The 16,696-nt window shown below is 42.9% G+C and overlaps 1 protein-coding gene across 1 annotated transcript in view; it reads left to right on the forward strand.

Annotated features, from left to right (window-relative positions):
* The first annotated feature begins 1,456 nt into the window (after positions 1–1,456).
* The window catches only part of cacnb2b (calcium voltage-gated channel auxiliary subunit beta 2b), a 68,468-nt gene continuing 53,228 nt past the window's right edge, over positions 1,457–16,696 (forward strand). Inside the window, exons 1-5 of the mRNA XM_090226065.1 lie at positions 1,457–1,733; positions 8,849–8,911; positions 10,142–10,264; positions 10,513–10,652; positions 15,147–15,199. Of these exons, the coding sequence (XP_090082191.1) occupies positions 1,716–1,733; positions 8,849–8,911; positions 10,142–10,264; positions 10,513–10,652; positions 15,147–15,199 (397 nt within the window). The 5' untranslated portion in view covers positions 1,457–1,715. The remainder of the gene's footprint in view (positions 1,734–8,848; positions 8,912–10,141; positions 10,265–10,512; positions 10,653–15,146; positions 15,200–16,696) is intronic.

A 16,696-nucleotide genomic window follows, 5' to 3' on the forward strand; every position in this document is an offset into this window, starting at 1 on the left:
CCCAGCTCAAGTCCTATACCCCAGTCCTATATCCCAACCCTATACCCCAGGTCCAGTCCTATAACCCAGCTCCAGTCCTATACCCCAACCCTATACCACAGCTCCAGTCCTATACCCCAACCCTATACCCCAGCTCCAGTCCTATACCTCAGTCCTATACCCCAACCCTATACCCAAGCTCAAGTCCTATACCCCAATGCTACACCCCAACCCTATACCCCAGCTCCAGTCCTATACCCAACTCCAGTCCTATACCTCAGTCCTATACCTCAAACCTATACCCCAGCTCAAGTCCTATACCCCAGTCCTATACCTCAACCCTATACCCCAGATCCAGTCCTGTACCCCAGCTCCAGTCCTATACCCCAACCCTATACCCCAGCTCCAGTCCTATACCCCAACCCTATACCCCAGCTCCAGTCTTATACCCCAGCTCCAGTCCCATACCCCAACCCTATACCCCAGCTCCAGTCCTATACCCCAACCCTATACCCCAGCTCCAGTCAAATACCCCAGCTCCAGTCCTATACCCCAACCCTATACCCCAGCTCCAATCCTATACCCTAACCCTATACCCCAGCTCCAGTCCTATACCCCAAACCTATATTCCAGCTCCAGTCCTATACCCCAACCCTATACCCCAGCCCCAGTCTTATATAGAAGCTCCAGTCCTATACCCCAGCTCCAGTCCTATACCCCAGCCCCAGTCCTATATCCTAACCCTATAACCCAGCTCAAGTCCTATACCCCAGCTCCAGTCCTATATCCTAACCCTATACCCCAGCTCCAGTCCTATACCCAGGCCCCAGTCCTATATCCTAACCCTATACCCCAGCTCAAGTTCTATACCCCAGCTCCGGTCCTATATCCTAGCCCTATACCCCAGCTCAAGTCCTATACCCCAGCTCCAGTCCTATACCCCAGTCCTATACCCCAGCTCCAGTCCTATACCCCAGCTCCAGTTCTATACCCCAGCTCCAGTCCTATACCCCAGTCCTATACCCCAGCTCCAGTCCTATACCCCAGTCCTATATCCATACCCCAGCCCCAGCCCAATACCCCAGCCCCATCCCTATACCCCAGCTGCAGTCCTATTCCCCAGCTCCAGTCCTATACCCCAGTCCTATACCCCAGCCCCATACCCCAGCCCCAGACCCCAGCCCCAGACCCCAGCCCCAGACCCCAGCCCCAGACCCCAGCCCCATACCCCTGCCCCATACCCCAGCCCCAGCCCCATACCCCAGCCCAATACCCCAGCCCCAGCCCTATACCCCAGGTGCAGTCCTATTCCCCAGCTCCAGTCCTATACCCCAGTCCTATACCCCAGCTCCATAGAACAGTATGCTGTGCAGAGGAAGCAACAGATGTCTCTCTGAGCCTTTAATTCCACCAAGGCTCTGGAGGGGTGACTACACTGTCTGTTAATACATGCTAGCTGATAAAGAGGCTTATTGAAGCCATTCACACCACTCAGCTCTGAATCCTCAGCCATGCTGCACTTGACCAGGGGTTTGGATTCTGCCCTTGCTCATACAAAGGGCTCTTCTCTCAGGAATCTGTTATGAATGTTATACTTCTATCAAACAACAGTCTCTTTGGATACATTGCACAACAGTAGTTTGTAAAGAAGGAGTTTGTTTTGTGATATATGGGTCCTTGTTTGGACTAAAAGTGATCAGGGAAACCAACGGATATCTCACCCACAACAGACTAACATGCCTCCAAAGAAAAAGGTAAAGTGTTTAGTGTTTGTGTGTGTGTGTGTGTGTGTGTGTGTGTGTGTGTGCACAGGGAAGAATAGGATAATGTACCATCTGTTGTGTTGACTGTTAATCCCTTCATCTCTGTGTGAGTCATTTCTGCATGGCTTCTCTGAAACAAACAGGGGGACTGGGTCTATCTGAAACACAGGGTTAGGGTTACTGGGAGGACTGGGTCTATCTGAAACACAGGGTTAGGGTTACTGGGAGGACTGGGTCTATCTGAAACACAGGGCTAGGGTTACTGGGAGGAGGACTGGGTCTATCTGAAACACAGAGTTAGGGGTTAGGGTTACTGGGAGGAGGACTGGTCTATCTGAAACACAGGGTTAGGGTTACTGGGAGGAGGACTGGTCTATCTGAAACACAGGGTTAGGGTTACTGGGAGGAGGACTGGGTCTATCTGAAACACAGGGTTAGGGTTACTGGGAGGAGGACTGGGTCTATCTGAAACACAGGGTTAGGGTTACTGGGAGGAGGACTGGTCTATCTGAAACACATGGTTAGGGTTACTGGGAGGAGGACTGGGTCTATCTGAAACACAGGGTTAGGGTTACTGGGAGGAGGACTGGGTCTATCTGAAACACAGGGTTAGGGTTACTGGGAGGAGGACTGGGTCTATCTGAAACACAGGGTTAGGGTTACTGGGAGGAGGACTGGGTCTATCTGAAACACAGGGTTAGGGTTACTGGGAGGAGGACTGGGTCTATCTTAAACACATGGTTTGGGTTACTAGGAGGAGGACTGGTCTATCTGAAACACAGGGTTAGGGTTACTGGGAGGAGGACTGGTCTATCTGAAACACAGGGTTAGGGTTACTGGGAGGAGGACTGGGTCTATCTGAAACACAGGGTTTGGGTTACTGGGAGGAGGACTGGGTCTATCTGAAACACATGGTTAGGGTTACTGGGGGGAGGACTGGGTCTATCTGAAACACAGGGTTAGGGTTACTGGGAGGAGGACTGGTCTATCTGAAACACATGTTTAGGGTTACTGGGAGGAGGACTGATCTATCTGAAACACATGGTTAGGGTTACTGGGAGGAGGACTGGGTCTCTCTGAAACACAGGGTTAGGGTTACTGGGAGGAGGACTGGGTCTATCTGAAACACAGGGTTAGGGTTACTGGGAGGAGGACTGGTCTATCTGAAACACAGGGTTAGGGTTACTGGGAGGAGGACTGATCTATCTGAAACACAGGGTTAGGGGTTAGGGTTACTGGGAGGAGGACTGGTATATCTGAAACACAGGGTTAGGGGTTAGGGTTACTGGGAGGAGGACTGGTATATCTGAAACACAGGGTTAGGGTTACTAGGAGGAGGACTGGTCTATCTGGAACACAGGGTTAGGGTTACTGGGAGGAGGACTGGTCTATCTGAAACACAGGGTTAGGGTTACTAGGAGGAGGACTGGTCTATCTGAAACACAGGGTTAGGGTTACTAGGAGGAGGACTGGTCTATCTGAAACACAGGGTTAGGGTTACTAGGAGGAGGACTGGTCTATCTGAAACACAGGGTTAGGGTTACTAGGAGGAGGACTGGTCTACCTGAAACACAGGGTTAGGGTTACTAGGAGGAGGACTGGTCTATCTGAAACACAGGGTTAGGGTTACTAGGAGGAGGACTGGTCTATCTGAAACACAGGGTTAGGGTTACTAGGAGGAGGACTGGTCTATCTGAAACACAGGGTTAGGGTTACTAGGAGGAGGACTGGTCTATCTGAAACACAGGGTTAGGGTTACTAGGAGGAGGACTGGTCTATCTGAAACACAGGGTTAGGGTTACTAGGAGGAGGACTGGTCTATCTGAAACACAGGGTTAGGGTTACTGGGAGGAGGACTGGGTCTATCTGAAACACAGGGTTAGGGTTACTGGGAGGAGGACTGGGTCGATCTGAAACACATGGTTAGGGTTACTGTGAATTTGGACTTGTCTATCTGAAACACAGGGTTAGGGTTACTGGGAGGAGGACTGGTCTATCTGAAACACAGGGTTAGGGGTTAGGGTTACTGGGAGGAGGACTGGTCTATCTGAAACACAGGGTTAGGGTTACTAGGAGGAGGACTGGTCTATCTGAAACAAAGGGTTAGGGTTACTAGGAGGAGGACTGGTCTATCTGAAACACAGGGTTAGGGTTACTAGGAGGAGGACTGGTCTATCTGAAACACAGGGTTAGGGTTACTAGGAGGAGGACTGGTCTATCTGAAACACAGGGTTAGGGTTACTAGGAGGAGGACTGGTCTATCTGAAACACAGGGTTATGGTTACTAGGAGGAGGACTGGTCTATCTGAAACACAGGGTTAGGGTTACTAGGAGGAGGACTGGTCTATCTGAAACACAGGGTTAGGGTTACTAGGAGGAGGACTGGTCTGTCTGAAACACAGGGTTAGGGTTACTAGGAGGAAGACTGGTCTATCTGAAACACAGGGTTAGGGTTACTAGGAGGAGGACTGAGTAGAAACCAACAAGTTTCGACCAGAGGGATGAAAGAGTTTCTGATGTTAGTAGAGAAATGGAGACAATTGCAGATTTGTTGGCTTTATCAAACTGCATCTCACATTTTTTATGTGACAAATGCCAGCTCTGCCAATTACTGTACATTCTACAGGGCTGTTCCAGTGTTGTATTGCAGTCTACAGTCTACTGTGTTACATTGCAATCTACAGGCTGGGAAACTGTGTTCTATTACAGTCTACAGGCCAGTCTACTGTGTTGTATTACAGTCTACAGGCCAGTCTACAGTGTTGTATTACAGTCTACCGTTTACTGTGTTTTATTGCAGTCTACAGTCTACTTTGTTGTATTGCAGTCTACCGGACAGTCTAATGTGTGTATTGCAGTCTACCGGCCAGTCTAATGTGTATATTGCAGTCTACCGGCCAGTCTAATGTGTGTATTGCAGTCTACTGGCCAGTCTAATGTGTGTAGTGCGGTCTACAGGCCGGTCTATTGTGTTGTATACAGACTACTGTGTTCTATAGCAGGCTACAGGCTGATTCTATTAACCTGAATAGGGCAATCCTCTTAGCGGTTAGGGTTGACTGGGCTTTAGACAGAGATGACTCCTCTTTTCTAGCAGAAATGGAGCAAGGTATCTAGAACATTCTAGCAGAAGAAAGGAAAGACAGGGAAGTGAAGAACAGTTATAACAGTAGTGCGAGAGAAGCAACAATAATGACAACAATTGTAACGGTCGGATTAACATTGAGCTATGATGAAAAAGTGAATTTGAACAGATTGACAACTATGTATTCTAAATGGAAGATAGCAAACCTGCCCACTGCCTCAACACATAGGCTGGGATTCAATCAGGACTGCATTAGATTGCGTTATAGAGCGTTTGACAATTAAAATTAATTCCCAATTAATTCATAACCTGCTGAGTTTACCTTGAATGCGAATGAGCTAACCTTGCCTTTAAAAACTGCGCTGACAACAAGAAGTAGCATTTCCTTTAAACCTACATTGTCTACAAGATGCGAACGTGCTAACCTTGCCTTTAAAAACTGCGCTGACAACAAGAGGTAGCATTTCCTTTAAACCTGCATTGTCTACAAGATGCGAAGGTGTTAACCTTGCCTTTAAAAACTGCGCTGACAACAAGAGGTAGCATTTTCTTTAAAACCTGCATTGTCTACAAGATGCGAACGAGCTAACCTTGCCTTTAAAACCTGAATTATCTACAAGAGGTAGCACTTCCTTTAAACCTGCATTGTCTACAAGTGGTAGCATTGCCATTAAACTTGCATTGTCTACAAGTGGTAGCATTGCCTTTAACCCTGCAGTGTCAACAAGTGATAACATTGCCTTTAAATCCTGCAGTGTCGACAAGAAGTAGCATTGCCTTTAACTTCTTATGGCCGGGGGCAGTATTGAGTAGCTTGGATGAATAAGGTGCTCTGAGTTGCCCAGAGTAAACTGCCTGCTCCTCAGTCCCAGTTGTTAATGTATGCATATTATTAGTATAGTTGGATAGAAAACACTGAATGATGTCTGTGAGTATAACAGAACTCATATGGCAGGCAAAAACCTGAGAAAATATCCTAACAGGAAGTGGGAAATCTGAGGCTTGTAGTTTTTTAAAACTTGCTTTGTCTACAATAGGTAGCATTGCCTGCTGCTAGCTGGACAAAATGCTATGCTAGGCTATCGATAAACTTACACAAATGCTTGTCACACATGTACACATGGAATTTGCACTGTAGATGTGGTAGTGGTAGAGTATTTGCCTAAGGACACAATGTGTCGTGAAATTTGTGAATGTATTGTTAGGTTATTAGAATTGAAAATCTGAGATGACAGGGTGATTAACAAAAGGCTAAGCTGTGTCTTAATATATTTCACTTGTGATTTTCATGAATAGGAATATTTTCTAGTAATATTTATGTCCGTTGCGTTATGCAAATTAGTGTCAGATGATGACAACGGTCCCGTTCACGGGATGGGGTGTCACTAGACGTTAAAGCTTGCAGTGTCTACAATAGGTAGCATTGCCTTTAAAACCTGCAGTTTCTACAAGAGGTAACATTGCATTTAAAACCTACATTATCTACAAGAGGTAGCACTGTCTAATTCTACATAATTCTCATCATTCAAAACTAAAGCGGCCCAAGTCTAATTCTACATTACGTCATCATTACAAACTAATGCGGCCCAAGTCTATTCTACATTACGTCATCATTCCAAACTAATGCGGCCCAAGTCTAATTCTACATCACATCATCATTCCAAACTAAAGTGGCCCAAGTCTAATTCTACATTACGTCATCATTCCAAACTAAAATGGCCCAAGTCTAATTCTACATTACGTCATCATTCCAAACTAAAATGGCCCAAGTCTAATTCTACATCACATCATCATTCCAAACTAAAGTGGCCCAAGTCTAATTCTACATCATCATTCCAAACTAAAGCGGCCCAAGTCTATTCTACATTACATTATCATTCCAAACTAAAGAGGCCCAAGTCTAATTCTACATCATCATTCCAAACTAAAGAGGCCCAAGTCTATTCAACATTACATTATCATTCCAAACTAAAGAGGCCCAAGTCTAATTCTACATCACATAATCATTACACACTAAAGCGTCCCAAGTCTAATTCTACATTTGTATTTGTATTTGTTTTGGATCCCCATTACTTTTACTGTGGTCCAGCAAAATTAAGGCAGTTTATACAATTCTAAAAACATGACAATACATTCACAAATTTCATGACACATTGTGTCCTTAGGCAAATACTCTACCACTACCACATCTACAGTGCAAATTCCATGTGTACATGTGTGTATAGTGCGCATGTTATCATGTGGGCATGCATGTGTCTGTGCCTATGATTGTGTTACTTCACAGTCCCTGCTGTTCCATAAGATGTATTTTTATCTGTGTTTTAAATCTAATTTTACTGCTTGCATCAGTTACTTGATGTGGAATTGAGTCCCATGTAGTAATGGATCTATGTAGTACTGTGCGCCTCCCATAGTCTGTTCTGGACTTAGGGACTGTGAAGAGACCTCTGGTGACATGTCTTGTGGGGTATGTATGGGTGTCCGAGCTGTGTGCCAGCAGTTCAAACAGACAACTCGGTGCATTCAACATGTCAATACCTCTCATAAAAACAAGTAGTGATGAAGTCAATCTCTCCTCCACTTTGAGCCAAGAGAGATTGACATGCATATTATTAATATTAGCTCTCTGTACATCCAAGGGCCAGCTGTGCTGCCCTGTTCTGAGCCAATTGCAACTTTCCTAAGTCCTTTTTTTGTGGCACCTGACCACACGACTGAACAGTAGTCCAGGTGCTACAAAACTAGGACCTGTGGGATCTGCCTTGTTGATAGTGTTGTTAAGAAGGTAGAAACTAGAGCCTGTAGGACCTGCCTTGTTGATAGTGCTGTTAAGAAGGTAGAAACTAGAGCCTGTAGGACTTGCCTTGTTGATAGTGTTGTTAAAGAAGGTAGAAACTAGAGCCTGTAGGATCTGCCTTGTTGATGGTGTTGTTAAAAAGGTAGAAACTAGAACCTGTGGGATCTGCCTTGTTGATGGTGTTGTTAAGAAGGTAGAAACTAGAACCTGTAGGATCTGCCTTGTTGATAGTGTTGTTAAAGAAGGTAGAAACTAGAACCTGTAGGATCTGCCTTGTTTATAGTGTTGTTAAGAAGGTAGAGCAGCGCTTTATTGTTGATTTACTTCTCCCCATCTTAGCTACTGTTGTATCAATATGTTTTGACCATGACAGTTTACAGTCCAGGGTTACTCCAAGCAGTTTAGTCATTTCAACTTGCTCAATTTCCACATAATTTATTACAATATTTAGTTGAGGTTTAGGGTTTAGTGAATGATTTGTCCCAAATACGATGCTTTTAGTTTTATAAATATTTAGGACTAACTTATTCCTTGCCATCCACTCTGAAACTAACTGCAGCTCTTTGATAAATGTTGCAGTCATTTCAGTCGCTGTAGTAGCTGACATGTATAGAGTTGATTCATCCGCATACATAGAAACCTTACTCAAAGCCAGAGGCATGTCATTATTAGTTTAAAAAAAGTAATGGGCCTAGACAGCTTCCCTGGGGAATTCCTGATTCTTCCTGGATTATGTTGGAAAGGCTTCCATTAAAGAACACCCTCTGAGTTCTGTTAGGCAGGAAACTCTTTATCCACAATATAAATCACATCACCATTACAAACTAAAGCAGCCCAAGTCAAAATGACATCATCATTACAAACTAAAAAAGGACCATTCTAATTCTACATCACATCATCAATACAAACTAAGGCGGCCCAAGTCTAATTCTAAATCACCATTACAAACTAACTCGATCCAAGTCTATATCTACATCACCATTACACATTAAAGAGGCCCAAGTCTAATTCTACATTACATCATTATTACAAACAGAAGCAGATCAAGTCTAATTCTACATCAACTCATCATTACAAACTAAAGCATCCCAAGTCTAATTCTGACTCCCTTTCTCTCTCCAGACCTCTCTCCAGACTAAAGGGGCCCAAGTCTAATTCTACATCAACTCATCATTACAAACTAAAGCATCCCAAGTCTAATTCTGACTCCCTTTCTCTCTCCAGACCCTGAGGGACGTAGATGGTCATGAGGAGCGGAATGCCCAGGTCCAGTTGGAGAAGGCCAAGGTACGCCCCCAATCTAACTACCTCGATCTCCTGTTTCCTATCTCCTTCCTTACTTGGTTTCAGAGCATTTCATGTTATTATGTACGTAAATCTGAGACACTAAATCTGGTATTCTATGTATTAATTTGTGGATGTCCATTATCCATTTCGTATGATATGTTGAGAATTGCAAAACCTACAGTATGTTACGTATTTGCAAAATGTATGCTATGTTTTGAATTACAATTTGTTTAGTCTAACGTTAGCTAGATGGCTAATGTTAGCTAGATGGCTAACGTTAGCTTGGCTAGGAGGTAAGTTTAAGTTTAGGAGTTAGGTTAAAGGGTTAAGGTTAGGGGAAGGGTTAGCTAAAAGGTTTAAGGTCTGTGTTAGGGGAAGGGTTAGCTAACATGCTAAGTACTTGGAAAGTAGCTAAAAATGTGTAACTAGTTGAACAGTTATTAGCTAAATGAGCTAAAATGCTCAAGTTTTCCATTATGAAATTCAAATACACAATCTATGGGTTGCTAGATGTTCACCTTATTCGCCCACCCATCCACCCTGACCAACCACCATTCTTTCCCTTTTTTATTAATAAAGTTACATCTTATGTAACCATATCAAACATAACATATCATACTTATTTGAATATACCTGATTTACATTTGATTATCTTACGTCTACTCAGAGACCAGGCTGCCTCCCCATCTCTTCTCTATGTTACCAGTGCAAGTCTGTTGTCTTCACTGTTACCAGTACAAGTCTGTTGTCTTTGTTACCAGTACAGGTCTGTTGTCTTCCCTCTTACCAGTACAGGTCTGTTGTCTTCCCTCTCACCAGTACAAGTCTGTTGTCTTCCCTCTTACCAGTACAGGTCTGTTGTCTTCTCTGTTACCAGGACGAGTCTGTTGTCTTCTCTGTTACCAGTACAAGTCTGTTGTCTTTGTTACCAGTACAGGTCTGTTGTCTTCCCTCTTACCAGTACAGGTCTGTTGTCTTCCCTCTTACCAGTACAAGTCTGTTGTCTTCCCTCTTACCAGTACAAGTCTGTTGTCTTCCCTCTTACCAGTACAGGTCTGTTGTCTTCTCTGTTACCAGGACGAGTCTGTTGTCTTCTCTGTGTTCCCGGTGCACTTCTGTTGTCTTCCCTGTTTAAACAGTACGCCTATTGTCTTCCCTGTTACCAGTACGTACGTCTGTTGTTGTCTCTGTTTAACCAGTTCAAGCCTGTTGTCTTCTCTGTTTAACCAGTACAAGCCTGTGGCATTTGCTGTGCGGTGTAACTTCTATTACATACCAGCAGACGACGACAACATCCCAGTACCAGGCCAGGCTGTCACCTTCGAGGCCAGAGACTTTCTACACGTCAAAGAGGTTAGAGTGTAACCCTTAACCTCTATCCTTTAACCACTAGCTCTATGATAGTGATGATGATGGTAATAATGTAGTGGTGATGATGATGGTTATGGGAATGCATCACACTCCTTCCCTACTCTGAGTCTACCCCTCTCTTTTTTCATGTCTTGTTTAGTCTGATGTTTTGTTAAATAAGTGCTAAATGATGTATTATTATTATTATTATTCATAATAAATCCATTTCCCTGCCTGCCTTGTCTGAACAGAAGTTTAATAGTGACTGGTGGCTTGGGCGTCCAGTGAAAGAGGATGGAGTGGTGGGGTTCATACCCAGTCCAACCAACCTGGAGACCATCCTGATCAGGAGAGATGTCCAGGCCAGGAAAGCTGCCAAAGCTCTGGCCAGGTACACAGCCATAAGCCTGATCCTGACCCTTGACATGCTAACCCTGCTGGTAGCTACTGGTACTGTGCTTCTACATCTGCATTGCTTGCTGTTTAGGGTTTTAAGCTGGGTTACTGTATAGCACTTTGTGACATCGGCTGATAAAAAAAGGGCTTTATAAATAAATGTGATTGATTGTTACTGCTACTACTACTGCTGATACAATTACTACTACTGATGCTTCTACTACTGCTGCTATGACTGCTACTGCTGCTATTACTACTAGTACTACTACTACTACTGCTGCTATTACTAGTAGTAGTACTACTACTGCTGCTGCTAATACTACTACTACTACTACTACTACTACTGCTGCTGCTATTACTACTACTACTACTACTACTACTACTACTGCTGCTATTAATACTAGTACTACTAATGCTACTGCTACAACTACTACAACTACTAATGCTATTAAGACTAGCAATACTGCTGCTACATATACTACTACTGCCACTACTACTATTACAAGTACTACTATTACTATTTCTGCTGCTACATCTTCTCTACTACTACTACATCTACTACTACTGCTACATATGTGTTTCTGGGGTGGCAGGTAGCCTAGTGGTTAGGGCATTAGACTAGTAACTGAAAGGTTGCAAGTTCAAATCCCTGAGCTGACAAGGTACAAATCTGTCCTTCTGCCCTTGAACAGGCAGTTAACCCACTGTTCTTAGGCCATCATTTGTTCTTAACTAACTTGTTCTTTAACTGCCTAGTTAAATAAAGGTCAAATTTTTTAAAAATCACGGTATAATGACAAACACTGCGGGGTGACTCATTTATATAGTGTTAAAAGATACACACAGTCTGTAATCATGGCCGGGTGTGGCCTGATATCATTGGTTAATTCTCATGTATTAAAATAGCATACAAAAAACATGAATGGATAGCGTACGATCATAGATACAATTTGGCTACATAAGCCTACAAACATTTAGAGTAGCAAAATCACAAGAATGGCTTCAGATCAAAGTCTACGTTGAGACCGAAGGGAGCAAGGGTCTTTAAATTAAAGATCCAGGCAGCCTCTCGTTTTAACAATAAATTATCGAGGTCACCCCCTCTCCTAGGGAGGGTGACATGTTCGATGCCAATATAACATAGAGACAAAGTACTACTACTTCTGCTACATGTACTACTACTAGTAGTACTGCTACTACTGCATCTCCTACTATTACTGCTAATACATCTACTACGACATCTACTACTATTACTGCTGCATCTACTACTACTACTATCACTACTGCTACTACTGCTGTTGCTACAGGTACTACTACACCCTTACCACTACTGCTGCTACTATTGATACTGCTGCTACTACTTCCACATCTAAATATGTTGCTGCTACTACTACTACTATTACTACGGCTACTAATTATATTGTGGCTGCTACTACTACTACATCATTACCACTACTCCTGCTATTACTGCTACCACTGCTACAACTTCTACATGTTTCTGCTACTACTAATACTGCTGCTGCTGCCACTACTACTACTACTACTACTACTGTCACTACTACTGCTACTACTACTACTACTACTGCTACTACTACTGTCACTACTACTACTGCTGTGGCTGCCACAACTACTACTACTACTACCGTCACTACTACTTCTACTATTACTACTATAACTACTATTACTACTACTATTCGAGCAAGGGTTGCCTTTCAGAGAGACTTCAGAGATTGTAACATTCTCTGTTTCATGGAAACATGGCTCTCTCGGGATATGTTGTCGGAATTGGTTCAGCCTCCAAGCTTCTCCATGCATCGCGCCGACAGAGATAAACACCTCTCTGGGAAGTGGAAGGGCAGGGGTGTATGCTTCATGAATAATGACTCATGGTGTAATCATAACAACATACAGAAACTCAAGTCCTTCTGCTCACCCGACCTAGAATTCCTTACTATCAAATGCCGGCCATATTACCTCCCAAGAGAATTCTCGTCAGTTATCGTCACAGCTGTGTACATTCCCCCTCAAAGAGACACCAAGATGGCCCTCAAGGAACTTCACTGGACTCTATGTAAACTGGAAACCATATATATCCTGAGGCTGCATTTATTGTAGCTGGTGATTTTAACAAAGCAAATTTGAGAACAAGGCTGCCTAAATTCAATCAGCATATTGATTGCAGTACACACGGGGGTAATACACTCGATCACTGCTACTCTAACTTCTGCAATGCATACAAAGGCCTCCCCTGCCCTCCCTTCGGCAAATCTGACCATGATGCCATCTTGCTCGTACCGTCTTATAGGCAGAAACTCAAACAGGATGTACCAGTGACTAGAACCATTCAACACAGGTCTGACCAATCAGAATCCATGCTTCAAGATTGTTTTGATCACGTGGACTGTGATATGTTCCAGTCAGCCTCGAAGAACAACACTGATCTATACGTTGACTGTGAGTGAGTTTATAAAGAGGTGCATTGGAGATGTTGTACCCACTATGACTATTAAAACCTACCCTAACCAGAAACCGTGGATGGATGGTGGCATTCGCGCAAAACTGAAAGCGTGAATGCCGCATTTAACCATGGAACGAGGTCTGGGAATATGGATGAATATAAACAGTGTACTTATTACCTCCACAAGGCATTCAAACAAGCGAAATGCCAGTACAGGGACAAAGTGGAGTCGCAATTCAATGCCTCAGACACAGGGTCTACAGGAAATCACAGACTACAAAAAGAAAACCAGCCACGTAACACTTCCAGACAAACTAAACACCTTCTTTGCCCGATTTGAGGATAATACAGTGCCACCTTTGTGGCCTGCTAACGAGGATGTCCCCCCACCCCCTCATTTTGTTATTTAAAAAAGATGAAAGGTGGCCAGACTGACTACCCGATCTACTACGCCTTGCAAGTGTCCAGTCTCCCATGGACCGCGGAGTTGAGCTGAACATCTGTCCGTTGGATTGGGACAGATCAACACTGCCCTACTCAGACAGTTTAGCTATAGGAGGCATTTAAAACTGAGATTCAGTTTGCCTGGGTTACAGTAAGATTGATGTACTTAGAAAGCAGGTTATGCTTTTGTCACAGCCGAGCCAACAGCTGGAGGATATTTTCCCCTATCTGCTTGATGGTGGTGCATATAGGGCAGACCTTATCTTCAACTTGTGACTGTGTAGAAATCATCTCACACCATAAGCATTTATGCCCACCTGTGGATAAAAACACAGGTCGGCTAGCACTGCTAGCATTAGCCTGTTCCGTTTTCATTATGGCTAGCAGCTAACTGCTACTTAACATGAATCCGGGACACAAACTTGTGGTCCCAGCCATGAAGGCTGACTGCCTCGAGGAAACTGTAGCAATACTTTAGCTATGATTAAAAACTATTTCATGAAAACTATTTAATAAAAACAACAAACCGAGTGTATATGGTACACTATTCTGTTTCACAGTTTGATGATGTCTGTTGCGAGATGATGGACACATATCTCCTCTACTGCTGCTGCTGCTACTACTGTTACTATTATTACTACTACTACTACTATCACAACTACTATCACTACTACTATCACAACTACTATCACTACTACTATTATTACTACTATTACTCATACTTCTACTACCATTATTACTAATATTACTACTACCATTTTTACTACTATTACTACTGTCACTACTACCATTATTACCACTATTACTCATACTACTACTGTTACTACTACCATTATTACTAACCTTACCGCTGGCATTTTCACTACTATTACTACTATCACTACTACTATTATTACTACTATTACTCATACTAATACTACTGTTACTACTACCATTATTACTATTGCTACTACCATTATTACTATTACCATTGTTACTACTACCATTACTACTAAAATTACCGCTTCAATTTTTACTACTTTTACTACTATCACTACTACTAGTATTACTACTATTATTACTACTATTACTCATACTACTACTACTGTTACTACTACCATTATTACTAATATTACTACTGACATTTTTACTACTATTTCTACTGTCACTACTACCATTATTACTAACCTTACCGCTGGCATTTTCACTACTATTACTACTATCACTACTACTATTATTACTACTATTACTCATACTAATACTACTGTTACTACTACCATTATTACTATTGCTACTACCATTATTATTATTACCATTGTTACTACTACCATTACTACTAAAATTACCGCTTCAATTTGTACTAATTTTACTACTATCACTACTACTAGTATTACTACTATTATTACTACTATTACTCATACTACTACTACTGTTACTACTACCATTATTACTAATATTACTACTGACATTTTTACTACTATTTCTACTGTCACTACTACCATTACTACTAATATTACTTCTACTAGTATTACTCAAATTACTGCTGCTGCTGCTTTAATAAAATGGACTACGATGACTAAGATGAGTTCCTCACTTTTCTTCTTTCAGTAAAGCAGCAGTTTCTCAAGACACAAATAAAAAATACACCCCGCCTTCAACTGGTGAGGTTTTATTTTGTTTTAGTGTTTTAATTCATTGATGGGTGTATTATTGTATTTCTTCTGATTTTCTTAATTAAAACGTGAATTATTTCTGGCAGTATATTTAATTGAAATGTGTATTGTTGTTTCTAATGGTTAGGTTAGGTGTATTATTGTGTCTGTTAGGAGTAGGTGTGGTATTGTGTCTGTTAGGGGTTAGGTGTAGTATTGTGGCAGTTAGGGGTTAGGTGTGGTATTGTGGCAGTTAGGGGTTAGGTGTATTATTGTGTCTGTTAGGGGTTAGGTGTATTATTGTGTCTGTTAGGGGTTAGGTGTAGTATTGTGGCAGTTAGGGGTTAGGTGTGGTATTGTGGCTGTTAGGGGTTAGGTGTGGTATTGTGGCTGTTAGGGGTTAGGTGTGGAATTGTGGCTGTTAGGGGTTAGGTGTAGTATTGTGTCTGTTAGGGGTTAGGTGTATTATTGTGTCTGTTAGGAGTAGGTGTGGTATTGTGTCTGTTAGGGGTTAGGTGTAGTATTGTGGCAGTTAGGGGTTAGGTGTGGTATTGTGGCTGTTAGGGGTTAGGTGTGGTATTGTGTCTGTTAGGGGTTAGGTGTAGTATTGTGGCAGTTAGGGGTTAGGTGTGGTATTGTGGCTGTCAGGGGTTAGGTGTGGTATTGTGGCTGTTAGGGGTTAGGTGTATTATTGTGTCTGTTAGGGGTTAGGTGTGGTATTGTGTCTGTTAGGGGTTAGGTGTGGTATTGTGGCTGTCAGGGGTTAGGTGTGGTATTGTGGCTGTTAGGGGTTAGGTGTGGTATTGTGTATGTTAGGGGTTAGGTGTGGTATTGTGTCTGTTAGGGGTTAGGTGTGGTATTGTGGCTGTCAGGGGTTAGGTGTGGTATTGTGGCTGTTAGGGGTTAGGTGTGGTATTGTGGCTGTTAGGGGTTAGGTGTGGTATTGTGTCTGTTAGGGGTAGGTGTGGTATTGGGTCTGTTAGGGGTAGGTGTAGTATTGTGTCTGTTAGGGGTTAGGTGTGGTATTGTGGCTGTTATGGGTTAGGTGTGGTATTGTGGTTGTTAGGGGTTAGGTGTAGTATTGTGTCTGTTAAGGTGGAAGGTGTAGTATTGTTTATGTGAGGGGTAGGTGTAGTATTGTATATGTGAGGGGTAGGTGTAGTATTGTGTCTGTTAGGGGTTAGGTGTAGTATTGTGGGTGTTAGGGGTTATGTGTGGTATTGTGGTTGTTAGGGGTTAGGTGTAGTATTGTGTCTGTTAGGGGTTAGGTGTAGTATTGTATATGTGAGGGGTAGTTGTAGTATTGTATATGTGAGGGGTAGGTGTAGTATTGTGTCTGTTAGGGGTTAGGTGTAGTATTGTGGCTGTTAGGGGTTAGGTGTGGTATTGTGTCTGTTAGGGGATAGGTGTAGTATTGTGTCTGTTAGGGGTAGGTGTAGTCTTGTATATCTGAGGGGTAGGTGTAGTATTTTATATTTGAGGGGTTAGGTGTAGTGTTGTGGTTGT

Source organism: Oncorhynchus mykiss, chromosome 28 (assembly GCF_057628025.1).
Source record: "Oncorhynchus mykiss isolate SJ-2025 chromosome 28, ASM5762802v1, whole genome shotgun sequence".
Lineage (NCBI taxonomy): Eukaryota > Metazoa > Chordata > Actinopteri > Salmoniformes > Salmonidae > Oncorhynchus > Oncorhynchus mykiss.